At 41.0% G+C, this 19,861-nt stretch overlaps 1 protein-coding gene and 1 pseudogene across 2 annotated transcripts in view; one reads left to right on the plus strand and one right to left on the minus strand.

Annotated features, from left to right (window-relative positions):
* The window catches only part of Mccc1 (methylcrotonyl-CoA carboxylase subunit 1), a 61,180-nt gene that overhangs the window by 17,439 nt on the left and 23,880 nt on the right, over positions 1 to 19,861 (minus strand). The window contains exons 10-14 of the mRNA XM_070029670.1: positions 14,818 to 14,945; positions 11,231 to 11,414; positions 5,297 to 5,406; positions 3,128 to 3,344; positions 1,157 to 1,243 (exon numbers count right to left, since the gene is read on the minus strand). Of these exons, the coding sequence (XP_069885771.1) occupies positions 1,157 to 1,243; positions 3,128 to 3,344; positions 5,297 to 5,406; positions 11,231 to 11,414; positions 14,818 to 14,945 (726 nt within the window). The remainder of the gene's footprint in view (positions 1 to 1,156; positions 1,244 to 3,127; positions 3,345 to 5,296; positions 5,407 to 11,230; positions 11,415 to 14,817; positions 14,946 to 19,861) is intronic.
* On the plus strand, positions 15,475 to 15,918 carry LOC138831631 (small ribosomal subunit protein eS24-like; annotated as a pseudogene). The gene has a single exon (XR_011373406.1). The product of XR_011373406.1 is annotated as a small ribosomal subunit protein eS24-like (transcript).

A 19,861-nucleotide genomic window follows, 5' to 3' on the forward strand; every position in this document is an offset into this window, starting at 1 on the left:
AAAGTCAGTGTTAAAAGAAGTGGGTATCAATAAGGTTCTATCAGCTTCAGACATTTGAGTAAAGTCCTTCACCTCCTGTGCCTCGTTTCATTATTCATAGGTGAGTGTAACAAGAATTTCCTCTCATTAAGCTATTGTGTGATAAAACCTTACATGTGACAAGAAATACACTAAATTATAGCTCTGTAGTGACCTACTTCTACCTAAAACAATGCTTGAGTGATGGCTAATCCACCCTCCATGACATAGTTTGACATGTTTTTCTTATGTAAGATCAATACATTCTCAGCCAGGTACTCATGTCTCATGCTTGTCAGCTACTCAGGAGGCTGAGATCTGTGGATCATCAGAAAAGCCCATGAGACTCTTATTTCCAATGAACCTGCAAAAAGCTGGAAGTGGAGGTGTGGAAGAACACCAGTCTTGAGCAAAAAGCCAAGTTAGAGCATGAGGCCCTGAATTTAAGCCCCAAGTAGGGCCAAGCGCGCATGTGCATGTGCAAAGACACACACACACACACACACACACACACAAGCAAGACATCCTTACTGCAGAAAAATTGCAAAGTAAAACAAGTACAAAAAATTGGGGAAAAAGAAACTGCCCTCATCTTACCACTTACGGTAACCTCGCCAACACTTTGGTTATTTCCTTTCAGTTGTTTGCTGTGTATGTTGTATAGTACGTTTTTTGAATGTTTATAAAACACAGAAAAAGTGTAAAGAAAAATACATATAATTAATTCTATCACCCACACCCAATCAATTATAAGTTTAATATATTCCCTTCAAAAATTTAGGATTGAAGCCAGGCGCTGGTGGCTCACGCCTGTAATCCTAGCTACTCAGGAGGCTGAGATCTAAGGATCAAGGTTCAAAGCCAGCCCAGGCAAGAAAGTCTGTGAAATTCTTATCTCGAATAAACCACCAGAAAACTGGAAGTGGCGCTGTAGCTCAAGTGGTAGAGTGCTTGCCTTGAGCTGAAGAGCTGAGACTGGGCCCAGGCCCAGAGTTTTAAGCCCCATGACCCACCCCCCCCAAAAAAATAAAAAATAAAAATTAGGATTGAAGAAAATGACTAGGCTGAAATTTCTTTTTCAGTTTAATGTGATCGATTTCTATGTTGCATATTTCTTTTTCAATAAAATATTACTTACCGTTTTTACCATCTTTAAGAGTAATATTTCTGGTATAAAAGATGTTCAGTCTTCTTCCACTGCTGATTGAAAATGGAGAAAATTGATCTAGAAAAAAATGGAAAATTCAACAACTAATTTACAGATATCACATCTACTAAATGTACACTTTACAAAAGAAAACATAAGCTCAAATGTGTTTTCTTTGTTCTCCCTATTGTGTTACATTTGCTTGTTTATTTTTTTGCTGATACTAGAGTCTGAACTCAGGACCTGGGCACTGTCTCTTAGCTCTCACTCAAGGCTGGTACTCTACCACTTGAACCACACTTTTGGCCTTTTGCTGGTTAATTGGAGATAAAAGTCTCATGGACTTTCTTGCTTGGGTTGGCTTTGAACTGCAGTCTTCAGATCTCAGCCTCCTTAGTAGCAAGAATTATAGGTGTGAGCCACAGGTGCCTAGCTGTGTTAAATTTAAATTATATACTTTCATTCTTATTTCAGAAACATATATATATATAAAATCTTTCACCTTCTGTGGAAAATTAGGTTATTTACAACTTAAAATCTTATCCTCTGGGGCTGGGAAGGTGGCTCAGTGGTTAGAGTGCTTGCCTTGCATGCATGAGGCCCTGGGTTCGATTCCTCAGCACCACATAAGCAGAAAAAGCCAGAAGTGGCGCTGTGGCTCAAGTGGTAGAGTGCTAGCCTTGAGCTGAAGAGCTGAGGGACAGCGCCCAGGCCCAGAGCTCAGGCCCCATGACTGGCAAAAAAAAAAAAAAAAAAAAAAAATCTTATCCTCTGGTGGCATAAACTATACTGAAGTCACCCTTTTTCATAAGGCAGATACGTTCAAGAATCCCCCAGCCCAAATCTCCACCACTATTTTTCTTACTTCTGGTCTCTTTTATTCTTCTGTGCTACTGGTCCATCTACTACAAGTGTTGAACAAAATCTAGGAGCATAACTAAACAAAAGCCACTTATTATGAAGCTTATAACTGTAGTACTTAAAAGTTTAAAAAGAAAGTTGGTAGCAAGAAATTCTAGAAATGTTAAGTTTCCTTATTTAAGAGGAATATATTCTCAGGCCCTGGTGGCTCATGCTTGTAATCCTAGCTATTCAGGAGACTGAGATTTGAGGATCATCAGAAAAGTCCATGAGACTCTTATTTCCAATTAACCAGCAAAAATTGGAAGTGGAGGCACAGCTCAAGTGGTAGCACAGCTCAAGTGGTAGAACACCAATCTTCAGTGAAAAACTAAGGAACACCATAAGGGGCACATTTGGATGCACTTCTACTTAAGGTAAAAGGACAAAATGAGAAAAAGAGCACCGCTGGCACACTGGTGGCTCACAGTAGTAATCTTAACTACTCAGGAGGTTGAGATGTGAGGATCGCCATTCACAGCCAACCCAGGCAGACAATCCCATGAAACTCATATCTAATCAAACCAAAAAAAAAAGCTGGAAGGGGAGGTATAGCTCAAGTGGTAGAGCAGCAGCCTTGTGACAAGGTCAAGTGAGAGGTCAAGACCTTGAGTTCAAGGCTCAGTATTGGCAGACACACAAAAAACAGTATTTATGGGGCTGGGAAGGTGGCTCAGTGGTAGAGCACTAGCCTTGAGCTGAAGAGCTGAGAGACTGCGCCCAGGCCCAGAGTTCAGGCCCCACGACCGGACCCCCCCCCCAAAAAAATCCAGTATTTGTGCCATATCCATGATATGTGAAGAATTCTCTTCCACAGTTTAAAAACAGAGAACAGAAGCTGAGCATCAATGGTGCATGCCTGTAATCTTAGCTACTCAGGAAGTTGAGATCTGAGGATCTCAGTTCAAAGCCAGCCCTGGCAAGATAGTTCATGAGATGCTTATGAGAAATGTTAGTTGCTGACAGCAGAAGAGGGAGGCAAGAGTGGCCTATGTGAAGAGAAGGCTGTTTAATGGTGTCGCAAAGTGTTCCAGGCAGCGAAAAGAGCAAAGCATTCTATACCTTGTGTCTGAAGTTTGAAAGCATCAGTCATAGCTTTCTCTTTGAGAATGAGGCCCAGAGCTGCCTGGCATAAAGACTCTTTGGCTGTGGCCCTCCCAGCAGGCAGCAAGTCCTTGTGGTGCTGGGTGATGAAATCAGTGTGCACATTCCCAGCTTCAAAGTCTGGGTGGCTGGACAGGCGGAGCAGGAAGTCAATGTTGGTACGCAGTCCGACAATCTGGGAAGAGAATTAAGTTCCAGTTCCTACTGAGTGTGGAAAACAACATATTCAAAAAGCTACCTGCTTTCTTCTTTTAAGTATGTTCTACTATACACGACTCATGATAAATGAAAAATCTACTGTTATTCCATGTAAAAGGCCATCCACTGTTTCTGTATGCAACACAGTATGCCTGGACTTTATGTGTGACACTCCCTTCCAATAAAAGGCAGTGGTAAAGCTGGGCACTGGTGGCTCATGACTGTAATCCTAGCTACTCAGGAGGCAGAGATCTGAGGTTCTTGGTTTGAAGACAGAAGCAGGAAGTGCCTGTGAGATCCTTATCTCCAATTAACCACAAGATGTCAGAAGTGGAGCTGAGGCTCAAGTGGTAGACCATTAGCCTTAAGCAAAAGAGCTCAGGAATAATGCTCAGGCTCAGAGTTCAAGACCCAGAGTTCAAGCCCCAGTACTGGCACAAAAAAAAGAGAGGGAGGGGAGAAAATGGTGTTACAGAAGGCAGTGTAAAACATTTAATTGACTCAGGTTAGGGAAATGGTAAATGCCAAGAGAGATAAGTGAATTCATATTGAAGATTTGTAACTTAGAACACCATCACAAAATAGGGTGATGACAAGGATCAGACTGGAGGCTACACTGAGGAAGAAATAAGATCAAAACACCTCAGAACTGCTTTCTGCTGGACATCTATAGGTCAACCTGAGATCTTAGCTACTGAGGATGTTCAGATCTGAGGATCGAGATTCAAAGCCAGCTTGGTCAGGAAAGTCCATGAGACTCTTATCTCCAATTAACCAGCAAAAAGCCAGAAATAGAGATGTAGCTCAAGTGGTAGAGTGCCAGCCTTGAACAGAAAAGCTTAAGGACAATGCTCAGGCCCTGAGCTCAAACCCTAGAACTGGAATACACACACACACACACACACACACACACACACACACACACACGCATAGTCTACTGGTTAAAAATATTAAAATTCAAATTTTATACATTGATATAAAAAGAGCTTTATATTGACATAACATTTTTATATATTGATATAAAAAGAAAACAAATTAACCCAAATCCAGCCAATAAACAGGATCAGAGGTAAAAATAGCTATCCGAGGCTCAGGTTCATTCAGTCATCCACTCAGCCATACATTCATTCAATAGCCACTTATTGAGCACTTTTAGGTCAGTCTCTGATCTAGGTCTGGGGATAGTGAGGAATGAGCAGACAAGGGCCCTGCCCTCTCAGCTTATATGCTAGGAAGACAGTATAAAGAAGATCTCTAAGCAAACAATATAACATCACATTAATGAATAAAACTAGGCTGGCTAAGGCAACAGAGAACAGAAAAGGGTCCTATTTTAAATGGAGCAACTGGTGAGGACTCAGGAAGTAATCAGGGGTGAGGATGATTAACTGGGAGCCCTGAGATCATGAGGGGGAAAACATTCTGGAAGGAAGAATGGGACCCTAACTCCATGCTGGGTGCATCTGAGGAATGGCAAGGAGGCAGTGTGGTAGAGTTATAGAAATCATGGCTCTAACCATAAATTAATAACAAAGAGATAAATCTTCATTGCACTAAGGAAATGAATGTGCTGCCCAAAAATAACAACCTGTCACAAAGATGAAACTAATCATAATTGTCTTTGGAGTAAAATTATCAGACTTAAGCAGCACTTGTACAGTTGATCTTATTTACAGAATAATGAGGGTGTCACTATAATATACTGATATTAATAATCTTGTTTCTGAATTTTCCTCTTCCAGCTGGAAGCTAGAAGTCATCAGACCCTCATCTGATCACGGGAAATCCTCTAAGGCAACATTATTGTGCTTGCAACACATAGGCAATTAGTGGAAATAGGCTGACAACATCAAGGTCTGCCAAGGGAAAGGATAAGTTTGATGTACACCAAGGGCATGCAGGTCATTTACATGGCCATAGATCACTCACATTGTATTGGAGAAGGCTGTACCTCAGTTTTGACAAGGCTGCCTGCCGATCAGCAGCCCAGACAACCAGCTTTGCAATCATGGGGTCATAATGCACTGAAACTTCATCCCCTGAAAGTGAGAAACACAGTAACCTCAAAGTCAAAACCTAAGGAGATGAAACACGACTGCTAATATACTCTGCTTATCACATGTCACAGTCCTCAAAAACCCCTGAATTACCACTGTTAGATAAGTGAGGAAACTGAGGCTCAGAGGGGTTGTTAAAAGTACCCCAAACACTAAGGAGGATGTGACCACTGAAAAGCCCCTGGCCCTAACATGGTAATTCAGTGCCATGCCGGCTGGCTTTCTCAATCCTATGTTTGTTTTATTGTTTTGTTTTTGGTGCCCGTACTGAGACTTGAACTCAGGGCCTTCTGCTCTCAGCCTTTTTGCTCAAAACTAGAACTCTACCACTTGAGCTATACCTCCACTTCCAACTTTTATTTTTATGCCAGTCCTGGGACTTGAACTCTGGGCCTGGGTGCTGTCCCTCAGCTCTTCAGCTCAAGGCTAGCACTCTACCACTTGAGCCACAGTGCCACTTCTGTTTTTTTCAGTGGTTTATTGGAGACAAGAGTCTCATGGACTTTCCTGCCTGGTCTGGCTTTGAATCACGAAATCAGTCTCCTAAGTAGCTAGGATTACAGGCATGAGCCACCAGCGCCCGGCTTTCCCTGAGCTTTTTTGCTCAAGGCTAGTCCTTTACTATTTGAGCCACAGTTCTACTCCTGGTTTTTTTTTTTTTCTGGTTAGTTGGAGAGAAGAATCTCATGGACTTTCCTGCCTGGGGTGGTTTTGAACCAGATCTTCAGATCTTAGCCTTTTTTTTTTTTTTTTGGTTGGTTGTGGGACTTGAGCTCTGGGCTTGGGTGCTGTCCCTCAGCTCTTCAGCTCAAGGCAAGTACTCTACCGCTTGAGCTACAGCACCACTCCTAGTTTTCTAGTGGTTTTATTGGAGAAAAGAGTCTCATGGACTTTCCTGGCTTTGAACCGTGATCCTCAGATCTCAGCCTCCTGAATGGCTAGGATTACAGGCATGAGCCACAGGCACTGGGTTCAGATCTCAGCCTTTTGAGTAGCCAGGATTACTGTTGTGAGCCACTGGTGCCTGGCTTCACTTCCAACTTTTTGCTTGCCATTTGGAAATAAAAGTCTCAACAGATATTTCTGCCGGCACTGGCTTTGAGCCATAATCTTCAGCTCTCAGACTCCTGAGTAGCTAGGATTACAGGCATGCGCTACTAATGTTGGGCTCATCCTATCTTTTTTTGAACTTTCTTTTCCTTTCTCATTTTGAAAGTCGGGGCCAACTTCTATCATTGCATATTCCACTTCTTTCTGCTCTTAGCATTCCCCTCCCTCCACTCCTGAGTTTCCTCATCAATAAAGACAATAGTTTCTGCATCCTGCAGAGTTGTTGGGAAGAATGACTAGAAAGTACCAAGAGCTATATATAGCAGTAACCATCATTTCTATGACTACAGTCCTAAAGAATAAGAATCTGAGTCATGTCACATTCTACTGGTTACAAACAGTGGAGCATCACCAGGAAGACTGTTTGAAGGACTTTTCATGATTGTGTCAGCTCAATTGACCTCGCAGGACCAGAGGGTTCTCATCTCTAATACCAAGGAAATATAATACACTCTCACCAATTTTCCTGCCTATTCATCTATCAATACATCTTGAACACCTATTAGGCCTAGGCTTGAGCTACAGGTTGCAAATGCAACATGGAAGACAGTCTTCCTTAAGTGTCTAACAACCTAACAAGGAAATGACGTAAAAAAAACTGCAGGATGATGGCACTTTGCCTACAAAAGTCATTCAGGGCACACAGAAGAGGAGGCTGGGGGAATGTCTTTAACTCCTATGTCTGCTATCCTTTCACACTTTTGGGATGCTTTCCTTATCCTATAGAAAGAATGATATTAAATCATTTGCAAAGAAATGATGGACATGGGAAAAAATATGTTAAATAAAGTTAGTCAGGCCCAGAGAGACAAAGGACACATGTTTTCTCACATATGTGGAAGCTAGAACTAATTTATAAGTGTACAAGTAAACACACATATAAGAATATACAAGTGTACACAATGTATTGGCTTTAGTATGGTATTTGCAGGGGAGAATTCAAATGGTGCAATTCCTTAGAAAAACTCACAGTCCTGTTTCCTGAATATCAGGAAACTGGCACTTGAAAGGTGTTAGGTGGAAGTGAAAGGGAGGAGAGGAGACAAAGAGAGGATAGAGAATGAAGTCATAATATTTAATTTATATCCTATGAAATTAAGAAAACTGAAGGGAGGAATCAGGGTGGAAGGGAAAATGATAAAAGGGTGACGTCAATCAAGATGCATTGGACTTATAAAAAATGATTTGTTGGGACTGGGAAGGTGGCTCAGTGGTAGAGCGCTTGCCTTGCATGCCTGAGGCCCTGGGTTCGATTCCTCAGCACCACATAAGCAAAAAGAAAAAAGCCAGAGTGGCGCTGTGGCTCAAGTGGTAGAGCGCTAGCCTTGAGCTGAAGAGCTGAGGGACAGCACCCAGGCCCAGAGTTCAGGCCCCATGACTGGATCCCCCCCCCAAAAAAAAAAACACCAAAAAATGATTTGTTGAATGATGACTCCTTTGTACTAAAGATAATAAAAATATAATTTAAACCAGGTGCCCATGGCTCATGCCTATTAATCCTAGCTACTCAGGAGGCTGAGATTTGAGAATCACAGGTCAAAGCCAGCCTGGGCAAGAAAGTCTCTGACATTCTTATCTTTAATTAACCACCAAAAATCTTCAAGTGCTGTGGCTCAAGTGGTAGCACTAGCCTTGAACAAAAAGCTCAGGGGCAGTATGCAGACCCTAAATTCAATCCCCAGGACCAGCACAAAAAATTAAAAATTAAAAAAAGTTTTAAAAAAGGTTTTTGCTGTTGGACTGCAGTGTCTTTTTTTTCAAATAAAAAAAACTTGGCAGAGCTCTATAAGCAGACAGACAGACAAGCAGACAAGCAAAAAAGCAGAGACACCCTAAGTACAGAGTGTTGGTGCTCTCAAAGGGATAGACCTGCAATGTCCTCTTTTGTTGCTTACATGCTCTATGGAGAAGTTAAAATGTTTCCCAACTACTAATCCTTCTGTAGCTTAGCCAGTGCCCTCAAAATGCTGTTAATTACTTACAAATGCTAATTCTGACTAAGTGCTAGTGGTTCATGTCTACCATCTAAGCTACTCAGGAGGCTAAAATCTGGATGATTCCATTTGAGGCCAGCCAGGACAGGAAAAGTTCACTAAACTCCATCTTCAAATTAACCAGCATAAAGCCAGGCTGGAGATATGGCTCAAGTGGTAGACTATCAGTCTAGCAAGTGCAACGTCCTTAATTTCAAACCCTACTATTAAAAAAAAAGTCCTACTTCTTTACTTTGGCTTTCAAAAGTTTTTATTGTAAAAATACTGTACAGAGGGGTTACAGTTACATGAGCAAGGTAATGAGTACATTTCTTATCAAGCATTGTTGCCTCCTCCTTTGTTTTTCCCCTACCATCCCTTCCCTCCCACCTCTACAGTTACACTTGCTCATGTAACTGTAACCCCTCTGTACAGTATTTTCACAATAAATTTTCACTTATTTAAAAAATAAAAACCCAAATAAAAAAGTTTTTAAAATATATAATTTGTCTTCAACCCGTGTTTCCAGCTAGACACCTACCTTTTGTGTATGCCTGTGTGTGTATGTGTGAGTGTGTGTTGCCACTGTGGTTTGAACAAAGGGCTTTGAGTTCTTGCTTGGCTTTTATATTGAAGATCAGTGCTCTACCATTTGAGCCACAGATCCACTTCTGGCTTTTTGGTGATTAACTGGAGATAAAAGTCTCTCCAGTTTATTTGTTCAAGCTGGCTTTGAGCTAGGATCCTCTAATCTCAGTCTCCAAAGTAGCAAGGACTACAGGTATGAGTCACCAGTGGCCAAGAGACTCTTTTCTTCAGTGTACACTCTCTCACAGTTCTTTAAACTTTCTCTTCTCTTTGTTCTTCTAATGCTGTTAGATTTGCCTACTTACTCCATGCCAGACTTCCTCTTAAACTCCAGTCCTGATTATGTCAATGTTAACCTAACCGCTGATTGCTGAGGATGGTTGCATACTATCACAGTGTGGCTACTGCCATCGAGTAGGCAGTAAACAACATGGCTCCAAGGATAACCTTGGCCAAATCACTTTACTCATCATCCCGAAGCTGTTTACAAATAGTGTGCTTTCATGGTCTAAGAAACCTATATATAAAATTACCCACAGTAGTTACTTTATGTAGGAAGCATTAAGGAACTGTTAGCTAGGAATCACACACTAAGCTGGCACTTGCACTGCTATCTTTTCATGTAATCTATTTATTTTATCAGTTTACTTTATACTGAATTTATATCTTAATTCTTTGACTTTTAAAATCACTTTTAGTATTAGGCAACAAATATACACAAAATATTTCTTGATAAAATCTGACCAAGTACCTTGCATTTTAAAACAAGTTTGTATTATTTCAAATGGAAACATGTTTTTTGTTGTTGTTGGTGGTGGTGGTGGAAGTATTGTTTTTTTTTGTTGTTGTTGTTGCTGATATTGCTTTTTGTCTTTTTCTGTCATGGTATTCAGTATACACTATGTGGAAAATGAACTATGTAACTTTTGGGCAGATATGGGAGGGGGAAACTAGGGGAAAGGGAAAGAAGTAGTGACACTGTCCAAAAAGAATTGTACTGATTACCTGATTTACAAAACAGTAAGTCATCTGTGCAATACCTTAATGACAGTAAGATTTACACACACACACACACACACACACACACACACACACACAAATATATATGTGGCCGGGCATCTGTTTGTCACACCTGTAATCCTAGCTACTCAGGAGGCTGAGATCTGAGGATGAGGGCTCAAAGCTAGCCTGGGCAGGCAAGTCCACGAGACTCTTATCTCTAATAACACATTAGAAAACCAGAAGTGGCACTGTAGTTCAGGTGGTTGAGTGCTTGCCTTGAGCTGAAGAGCTGAGGGACAGAGCCCATGCCCACAGTTCAAGCCCCACAACTGACCCCCCCAAAGTATATATATTTATATATATATGCACATATATTTAAATTTGTATTATTTCAAATACTAGCTATGCTTTAAAAATATTCCAGAAGTGCCGGGAGCTACTCAGGAAGCTGAGATCTGAGGATCACGGTTCAAAGCCAGCCCAGGCAGAAAAGTCTGTGAGACTCTTATCTTCAATAAACCATTAGAAAACTGGAGTGACATTGTGGCTCAAGTGGCAGTGCACTCTCCTTGAGCTGAAGAGCTAAGGGACAGCACCCAAACCCAGAGTTCAAGCCCTACGACCAAAAAAAAAAAAAAAAAAAAAAAAAAACCTAAAAAAAAAAAAAAAATTCCAGAAGGAGCAGGGCACTGGTGGCTCATACCTATAATCTTAGCTACTCACTAGGCTACTCAATAATGGAGGATTATAATTCAAAGCCAGAAAAGTCTATTTCTAATTAATCAGCAAAATACCAGCTTGCATAACTCAAGTGCTAGAAAATCAGTTGTAAACAAGGACAAAGAGTTCAAGGTTTTTAAGTTCAATCCCCACTACTACCACGTCCCTCTGCCCCCATATCCAGAAGGAAAAAGGGTAAAAGTTTATGAGAACTCAATTGAATTCTCTATTTTGCATTATTACAAAATAAATAATGCAATAAAGTAGGATATGGTCACACAAGTCTGTAGTTTCAGCTATTCAGAAGGCTGTGGCAGGAGGATCACTTGAGCTGTGTAACATAGTAAGACCTCGCCTCAAAGAAAAGTATTGAAAGTTTAGCAAGAGTGAGACTTTGTTTTATTTCACTTCACCTTGCCGCACTCCAGTTTCAATCCTAGTAGAAAGGTCTGGTTGAGGGGAAGACAGATGCACCAATGGGCCAGCCCCTGGCATGAAGTTGTTGTCAGGATCTTCTGCGTATATTCGAGCCTCAAAGGCATGACCTTGTAGAGGTATTTCTTCCTGGCTCAAAGGAATCTTCTCTCCTGCTGCAATCTGGCAATAGAAGAATGCTTCTTATAAAAACCTACCACAAGGCTGGGAAGGTGGCTTAGTGGTAGAGTGCTTGCCTTGCATGCAGGAGGCCCTGGGTTCAATTCCTCAGCACCACGTAAGTAGAAAACGTGGAAGTGGAGCTGTGGCTCAAGTGGTAGAGTGCCTGTCTTGAGCTGAAGAGCTGAGGGACAGCGCCCAGGCCCAGAGTTCAGGCCCCACCACCAACAAAACAAACAAACCAAAACAACAACAAGAAAAAAAACCCTCACCACACAGCAGCTATGAGATTTAGACAGACAATGGTCTTGCTTTTCCTATGGAAAATATACATTTGGATTTTGCAATGCTGCCATATATGTGCCTTTACCTATCCACTGGAGTGGTAGGAAAAAAAAAACAAATTAAAAACACACAGCTTTGGAAGCATCTGTTAGTTACAACAGATTTGTCAACTCTTTTAATAGAGAAAAAGCAAATTCACAAACTGATGACTACTTTATAACTATAAAAATCAATGTTTGGAAGTGGCGCTGTAGCTCAAGTGGTAGAGCGCTCGCCTTGAGCTGAAGAGCTGAGGGACAGCACCCAGGCCCAGAGTTCAAGCCCCACGACCGACAAAAAAAAAAAAAAAAAAAAAAAATCAATGTTTGAGCTGGGAGCTGGAGGCTCATGCCTATAATCCTAGTTTCTCAGGAGGCTGAGATCTGGGGAAGTGATTTGAAACCAGCCCACGCAGGAAAGTGCATCAGACTCTTATCTCTATTTCACCAGCAAAAAGTTAAGTCAGAAGTGGAGGTGTAGCTCAAATGGAGAGCACGAGTCTTGAGCAAAAAAGCTAAGGGACAGTACCCAAGCCCAAGTGCCAGTTCCAGTACTGGTACACACACAAGAAAATTCATATTTATTTAGTAAGAATGGAAACAAAAGTATCTTACTGGCAAGATATTCTTTTCACCTGAGATATTAGAACTCCATTCCCAAATGCAACATTTTTATATTAAATTATTAGTTTGTGTTCAGTCATGGGGACAGTGGGACTGAACTTAACTATCCTATGGTGTCATTATCATCAGCAAGAGAGTGATAAAGCAACAGGAAAAGGGAAGTACACTACAAGGAAAACGTCTCATCACTTTGCACATATAAATAGGAAATATCGAGAATCACAATAGGAACAAAATGAAAAGTAACTAAGATTTAAATGCCTCCTTGGCATGGTATTCTCAACCACACCCTCTACAGCCATATTGTCTGGTTTGATTTTGTTTCTATATCACAGAGCCAGGCAAACTTCTTCAGCTCTCCATGCTTTGAGGAAAGCACCTGCTGTAAGCAAGCACCATTGAAGCATGAGCTGGTATCATTTCATCCCTATCTTTCACAATGCCTTTGGTGGTTTAGCAGGTTTTTGTTGTTGTTGTTGTTGTTCAAGACGGGAACTCAAACTTGGTACCTGACACTGGCTTCCTTGGCTTGCACTCTACCAATTGACCCACACCTCCAATCTCAACAAGCAGTTTTGTGTGTTTAAATATTTTAAAAAATTGACCATGTACCATACTGCAAAATATGATCTGACTTTTAATTACACAGACCCATGTACAATTGGCTTGGCTTGTCCTATATTCCTGGGTCAATCATGCCTGCAGTTGTTGGGAATTCAGTACACTTGGGTTCTCTCAGGCTTAGATGCCAGCTCACTGAAACCCTAACCTTGAACATCTTCCTACCTTCTCAGGTCACAGCTAGCCATCTGCACCTGCAGCTGGAACCAATGCACACATCATTGAACCTTCTATCTAAGCTGTCTGGCTGTATCTACAGGCAGGTCCTGGAGTGCAAGCTCTTGACTCATCAAACAAGGAGGTCCCTTGCTTTTCCTGTGTCTGGAAAACACATTCCAAAGTGCTTTGAGCTCTAGGTACAGAAGCTTCCTTAACTTCTAGAATCTCTTCTTACATGATAAAAACTCACTTTTCAAAAAAACAGTTGCTATAACCTACTTTTCTTTTTATTCTTTCTCCTCTATCTTTCTCTGCCTCTCTCTCTGTCTCTCTGCCAGTTCTGGGGCTTTAACTCAGGGCCTACGTACTGTCTCATGTTTTTCACTCAAGGCTGACACTCTGCCAGTTGAGCCACAGCTCCACTTCTGGCTGTTTTGGTGCTCAACTGGAGATAAGAATCTCATGGATTTTCCTTTTCTGTGCTGGCTTTGAACTTTTTTTTTTTTTTTAAGGTTAAGTAATGTGCATCTTTCTTTTTTTTCTTTTTTTATTGTGAAAATACTGTAAGGAGAGGTTACAATTACATGGGCAAGATAATGAATACATTTCTTATTAAGCGTTGTAGCCTCCTCCTTTGTTTCCCCTTCCCATAACTTCCCATCCACCCCCCAACCCCCCTGAACTTCAATCTATAGATCTCAGTCACCTCAGTAGCTAGAATTACAGGTGTGAGCCGGTGTAATTTTTTGAGTTCCAGAGGAAAAAATCTGTTGTTTTTGCCTTTTTATTCGGTGGTACTAGAGTTTGAAATCAGGGTCTCAAGATTGCTGGGCATGCCTTCAAACCGACCCTTGTGATCTGTGAGGCCTCCATTACTACCTATGAGCTGGGATGACACCAATCTACTCAACTTCAGCAACTTTCATTAGCTCCCAAAGTTATAGAAACCTAGAAGAATCTTTTGGTTCAATTAAAAACACCAATCACTCACTAAAGGAACATCAGATTGTCCACAGAAGTTCAGAAAAGACAAAATTCTTGAAATAAAACTTCAAGCTGGGCATAAGTGGCTATACCTGTAATCCTAGCTACTCAGGAGTCTGAGATCTGAAGCGAATGGTTCAAAGCCAGCCCAAGCAGGAAGGTCTGTGAGACTCTCATCTCCAATAAGCCACCAAAACAGTCAGAAGTGGAGCTGTGCTTCAGGTGGTAGAGCACAAAAATGTGAGCACAAAATCCTTGACTACAAAAGCTCTGGGACAGTGCCCAGGCCCTGAGTTCAAGCTCCAGTACTGCAAGAATTAAAAAAAAAAAAGAGTCAAATTATGGTATGGCTTATAACACTTTGGTCTTAAGGCTTAGTCTCAAAATCATGCATTAGACAAGTGTTGGCAGTGGTGGTTCACCTGCTGGCTGCCCAGTGCCTATGGGGAACTGAAGGTAAGTAATAAATGAGAAATCAGAGACCCTAAAGTGCCATTAATGTCAGCATCCAATGTAAGCTCTATTTTTCACTCTTATTTCCCGGTTTCCTTTACAACCACTAAAAAATGATTCCTGTCCAAATGATTCTTGACATGTCTCTTAAAAGGAGACCAGCAGGTAACCTAAAAAAATAAAATAAAATAAAATAAAATGAAGGAAAAAAAATACTTCATCAACCGATGAAGTATTCTCACCCTGAGCTGCCATTCCACCAAGTCTGTTCCTGTGATCATCTCAGTAACAGGGTGTTCTACCTGCAGCCTTGTATTCATCTCCATGAAGTAGAAATTGTGCTTTGCATCCATAATAAACTCCACAGTTCCTAAAAGACAAAATACCATGGTCAAGTAGGGTACCTCGGGCTCATATCTGTAATCCTAGCTACTCAGGAGGCTGAGATCTGAGGAGCATGGTTTGAAGCCAGCCTGGAGAAATCCTTGAGACTTTAATCTCCAATTAATCAGCAAAAAGGAGGAGGTACTGCTTAAGTGGACCAGCCTTGAGTGAAAAAATCTAATAGACAGGATTTGGGCCCTGAGTTTAAGCCCCAGAACTGGCAGAGGAAAAACAAATAGAATGGTCACATTTCAATTGCACATAATCAGTATCAAGTCAAGGTCTTCCACAGTATAGAATATTGAGTACTACTGTGGGTTCACTTAATGCTAAACATTTTGCATTTCATAAGGAAAGCATCTCACATTTTCCAGCAGTAAATGAGTACCAATTCAAAATAGGGAGCTGCCTGAGAATTAACAATGGAATAGTATATTTGGGGTTGTGAGCAGACGGGAAGCCCAAATTATGAGTAGAAAGCCTTGAGTAGAAAAGGCTGAGAATGCTCTTTTCCTCCCTGGCTGTCTGAAGGTCTGCCGCCATCATGAATGACACAGTAACTATCCAGACCAGGAAGTTCATGACCAACCGACTACTTCAGTGGAAGCAGATGGTCATTGATGTCCTTCACCCTGGAAAGGCAACAGTACCTAAGACAGAAATTCGGGAAAAACTTGCCAGAATGTACAAGACCACACCCGATGTCATCTTTGTATTTGGATTCAGAACCCATTTTGGTGGTGGCAAAACAACTGGTTTTGGCATGATTTATGACTCTTTGGATTATGCAAAGAAAAATGAGCCCAAACACAGACTTGCAAGACATGCCTGTATAAAAAGAAGAAGACTTCGAGGAACAGTGAAAGGAATGCAAAAACAGAATGAAGGAAGTCAGAGGGACTGCAAAGGCCAATGTTGGAGCTGGCAAGAAGCCAAAGGATTGAAGATCCCACATTGACTTGACCTGCAGCGGTGACGAATTTTTCACGAAGGGATTAATAAACTGTAAAAATCAAAAAAAAAAAAAAAGAAGAAAAGGCTGAGAACATGAGTCCATGATACTCTAATATCATGACCCAGTACACTCGCACAGCGTGCACGCATATGCGCGCGCGCGCACACACACACACACACACACACACACACACACACACACACACACACACACACACACACACACACACACACACACACACACACACACACACACACACACACACACACACACACACACACACACACACACACACACACACACCCTAGCATTAACAACAATGAAAAATTATAATTTTACTTCTAGCTCTTTTTTCCCATGGGGCTAGAGATAAAACCTAGAACCTCAAGCATATTTAGGCAAGTGTCTCCTAGCTTGGTTAAGGTTTAATTTTAGAAAATAAACTTTAATTATTTTAAGTGTAAATGTATTGGTTTTGTCAATTTATGTAATTAGTATACCTGTCTTGCAAAACACATTAAGTTCTTCACAGAGAAGATAAATGAAAGAGCTCAGCACTCGAGAGTGAGAGCACTGGAGCATGAATCAAGTGAATGTTAAAGAAAATCTTAATTTTCTTATTCTTGACTGACTTAACAAAAAACAATAGCTTATGTATACCTTCATATATATGCTTATGTATGAGATTCATGATGACAGTAACAGAAAGAATAAGAGGAAAAGTTAAAGCTCTTTGTTTTTGGTGCCATATTGAGGCTGAACGCAGGTTCTTGTACTCATTTGGCTTTTTCTCTCAAGGCTGGGCACTTTGCCACTTGAGTCACACCTCTACCTCTAGCTTCTACTCTGGAGATAAGAGTCTCACATACTTGCCTGCCCAGACTGGCTTTGCACCTTGAGTCTCACATCACAGCCTCCTGAGTCATTAGTGCCCATCTCTCCCTGAGCCTATCTGGGGGGAAGGGAGATAGTTATACGTTCTTATTATGAAAAAATATACCTGGCACCAGTGGCTCATACCACTAACTACTCAGGAAGCTGAGATGTGAGGACTGTGGTTCAAAGCAGGCTGGAGCAGAAAGTCCATGAGACTCTTATCTCCAATTAACCAAAAATCTGGAAGTGGACCTATAGCTCAAGTGGTAGGGTGCTAGCATTGAGCCAAAAAGCCCAGACCATGAGTTTAAGCCCAATATCTGGTGCAAAAGGAAAGAAAGAAAGAAAGGAAGGAAGAAAGAAAGAAAGAAAAAGAACAAAAGAGTGAGAAAGAAAGAAAGAAAGGAAAGAAAGAAAAAAAAAGAAAGGAAAGAAAGAAAGAAGTGAGAAAGAAAGAAATTCAGTTCTATGACTGTCATGAAATCCAGGCTCTGAAAGTTAACCATGATCTATTCAATTTTCTGGTCATAGCACTGTCATTGCTTCTGACCTCATTCGAAGCCTTAGACATATGAGGCTTTGTCCTTGCCCTTCTACTTCTGGAAAAAGCCAAAGATATATCTGAAGGAGAAATTTTCAGAGAAGACAATGACTCTGTCTTCCTAAAAGATAAAACCTTCACTTTTCTTTATGAGGAAAATAGCAACCCCAAACCACAGGCAGGTTGGGGCCTGCGCAAACCTCAGTTTAAAAAAAAAAAGTTATTTCTTGTTTTAAAAAATATTAATTTTGTTTTCTTTTTTCCTTTCAAACTTTTTATTATTGTTGTTGGTTGTGGGGCTGGGCACTATACCTGAGCTCTTTTGCACGAGGCTAATACTCTACCATTTTGAGCCACAGCTCTACTTCTGGTTTTCTGGTGGTTCATTGGAGATAAGAGTCTCACAGACTTTCCTGTTGGGACTGGCTTTGAACAGCGATCCTCAGGTCTCAAGCCTCCTGAGTAGACAGGATTATAGGCCGAACTACCAGTATCCAGTCTTCCTTTCCATGATTTCCCTCATTTGTACTAATTAGTATATGTCTAGGATAGTCCCAGCAGAGGATCACAATAGCTTAGTAGCTGTGTACATATGACCATATAAACTGATGCTAATTGAAATGAACTCCAAGATATGGACACAAGAGGGTTTTTTGTTTGTGTTTTTTTAATGTACTGTGTGAAGTTCTTTCTTTTTTCTTTCCTTTCCCCCCCTTTAGTTTATCCTCTGTTGCCATTGTTTTTAATTTTGTGTCTTTATCTGATTTGAGAAGGGAAGAGGAATAACAAAATGGTGAGACAGAGGACAAAGGGTGAACTAATGCAATAGTGATACTCATAAGACACTATGTTGGAAATGAACTGTACAACTTGGGGGGAGGGGAGTTGAGGGGAGGGAAAGTGGGAGAAAAATGAGGGAAGGGGGTAACCATGTTCAACAAGAAATGTACTCATTACCTTACTTATGTAACTGTAACCCCTCTGTATATCACCTTTACAATAAACAAAATAAAAAACAAAAATCTTTTAAGTGGATTTTTTTTTACCTCTCTCTTTCTCACTTTTCCCTTATTGTTATTTATTTATTTATTTTTGCAGTGCTGGGGATGGAACCCAAAGCCTTGTACATGCTAGGAAGGTGCTACCACTGAGCTATATCCCAGCCCTTGATTTCATTTATCTTATCTTTACTTGGATCTCTACTTTCCTTTAACTACTTTAAAAATTATCTCCTACCCTTCTCTCTCTCTCCCTGTGGGTCATGGGGCTTGAACTCAGGGCCTGGGTGCTATCCTTGAACTCTTTTGCTCAAGGCTAGTGCTCTTCCATTTTGTGTCATGGCTCCACTTTTTGATTGGTTAATTGGAGATAAGTGTCTCATGGGGACTTTCCTGCTCCATCTGGCTTCCAATGGCAACCCTCAGATCTCAGCCTCCTGAGGAGCTAGGATTACAGGTGTGAGCCACCAGCGCCCAGATTCTTTTGTGTGTGTGTGTGTGTGTGTGTGTGTGTGTGTGTGTGTGTGTGTGTGTGCGCACGCGTGCGCACGCGTGTGCTCATGCGCTCGCGCACCCGTACCAGGCTTGAACTTAGGGCCATGTGTTTTTATTCAGCTTTCTTGCTCATAGCTAACACTACCACTTAAGCCATGCCTCTGTCTAGCATTTTTCTATTAATTGGAGATGAACTCTTATACTCTTCTGCCTGGGCTGGCTTCGAATCTCAATTCTACAGGTCTTAGTCTCCTGATACGAACCACCATGAAAATAAGAACTTTTAGGGAAGAATAGGGGACCAGTGGAAAGGAGGAGTGAAAGGAGGGCAGGAAAGGGCAGAGGGGAGGGTGCAAGATCAAAGCACAATATATGTATATATGGAAATTTACAGTGAAAACCACTAGTCTGAAAAATTAATATAATTTAATAATTACAATTAAAATATAGGCAACATATAGTATCTATTCTTGGAACACACAGAAGTCAGTAACAGAAGGATATCTGAAGAACCAGTATCAAGAAAAATCTTACAGAGAATGTGGCTTAGTAGTACCTTAGTAGAGCCCGCCTAGCATGCATGAAGCTCTGGGTTCGATTCCTCAGTACCACATACACAGAAAAAGCCAGAAGTGGTGCTGTGGCTCAAGTGGTAAGAGTGTTAGCCTTGAGTGGTGCCCAGGCCCTGAGTTCAAGCCCCAAGATTGGTTAAAAAAAAGAAAAATTTTACAATATTTTTAAACTAAATGAAATTGAAAATACAACATCAAACGCTTGTGAGATGCAACAAAACCAATGTCTAGAGGGAAATTCACAGACCTAAATAAATATATTGGGAAAGAAGAAAAGACTTAAAATCAGTAAGCCAACCTTCCAACAAAGAATATTAGAAAAATAACAGCAAATTAATTCCAAAGTAAGTATAGACAAAAATTTTAAAATAGAGGGAAAAAACCCAATGCAATTGAAAATATAAAATTAGTAGAGAAAGTCAATAAAGCCCAAACTAGTTCCTTGAAAAGGAACTGGTTTGGCCT

This window comes from Dipodomys merriami, unplaced genomic scaffold (genome assembly GCF_024711535.1).
Source record: "Dipodomys merriami isolate MVZ:Mamm:240054 unplaced genomic scaffold, mDipMer1.0.p SCAF_2, whole genome shotgun sequence".
NCBI classification, from domain to species: domain Eukaryota; kingdom Metazoa; phylum Chordata; class Mammalia; order Rodentia; family Heteromyidae; genus Dipodomys; species Dipodomys merriami.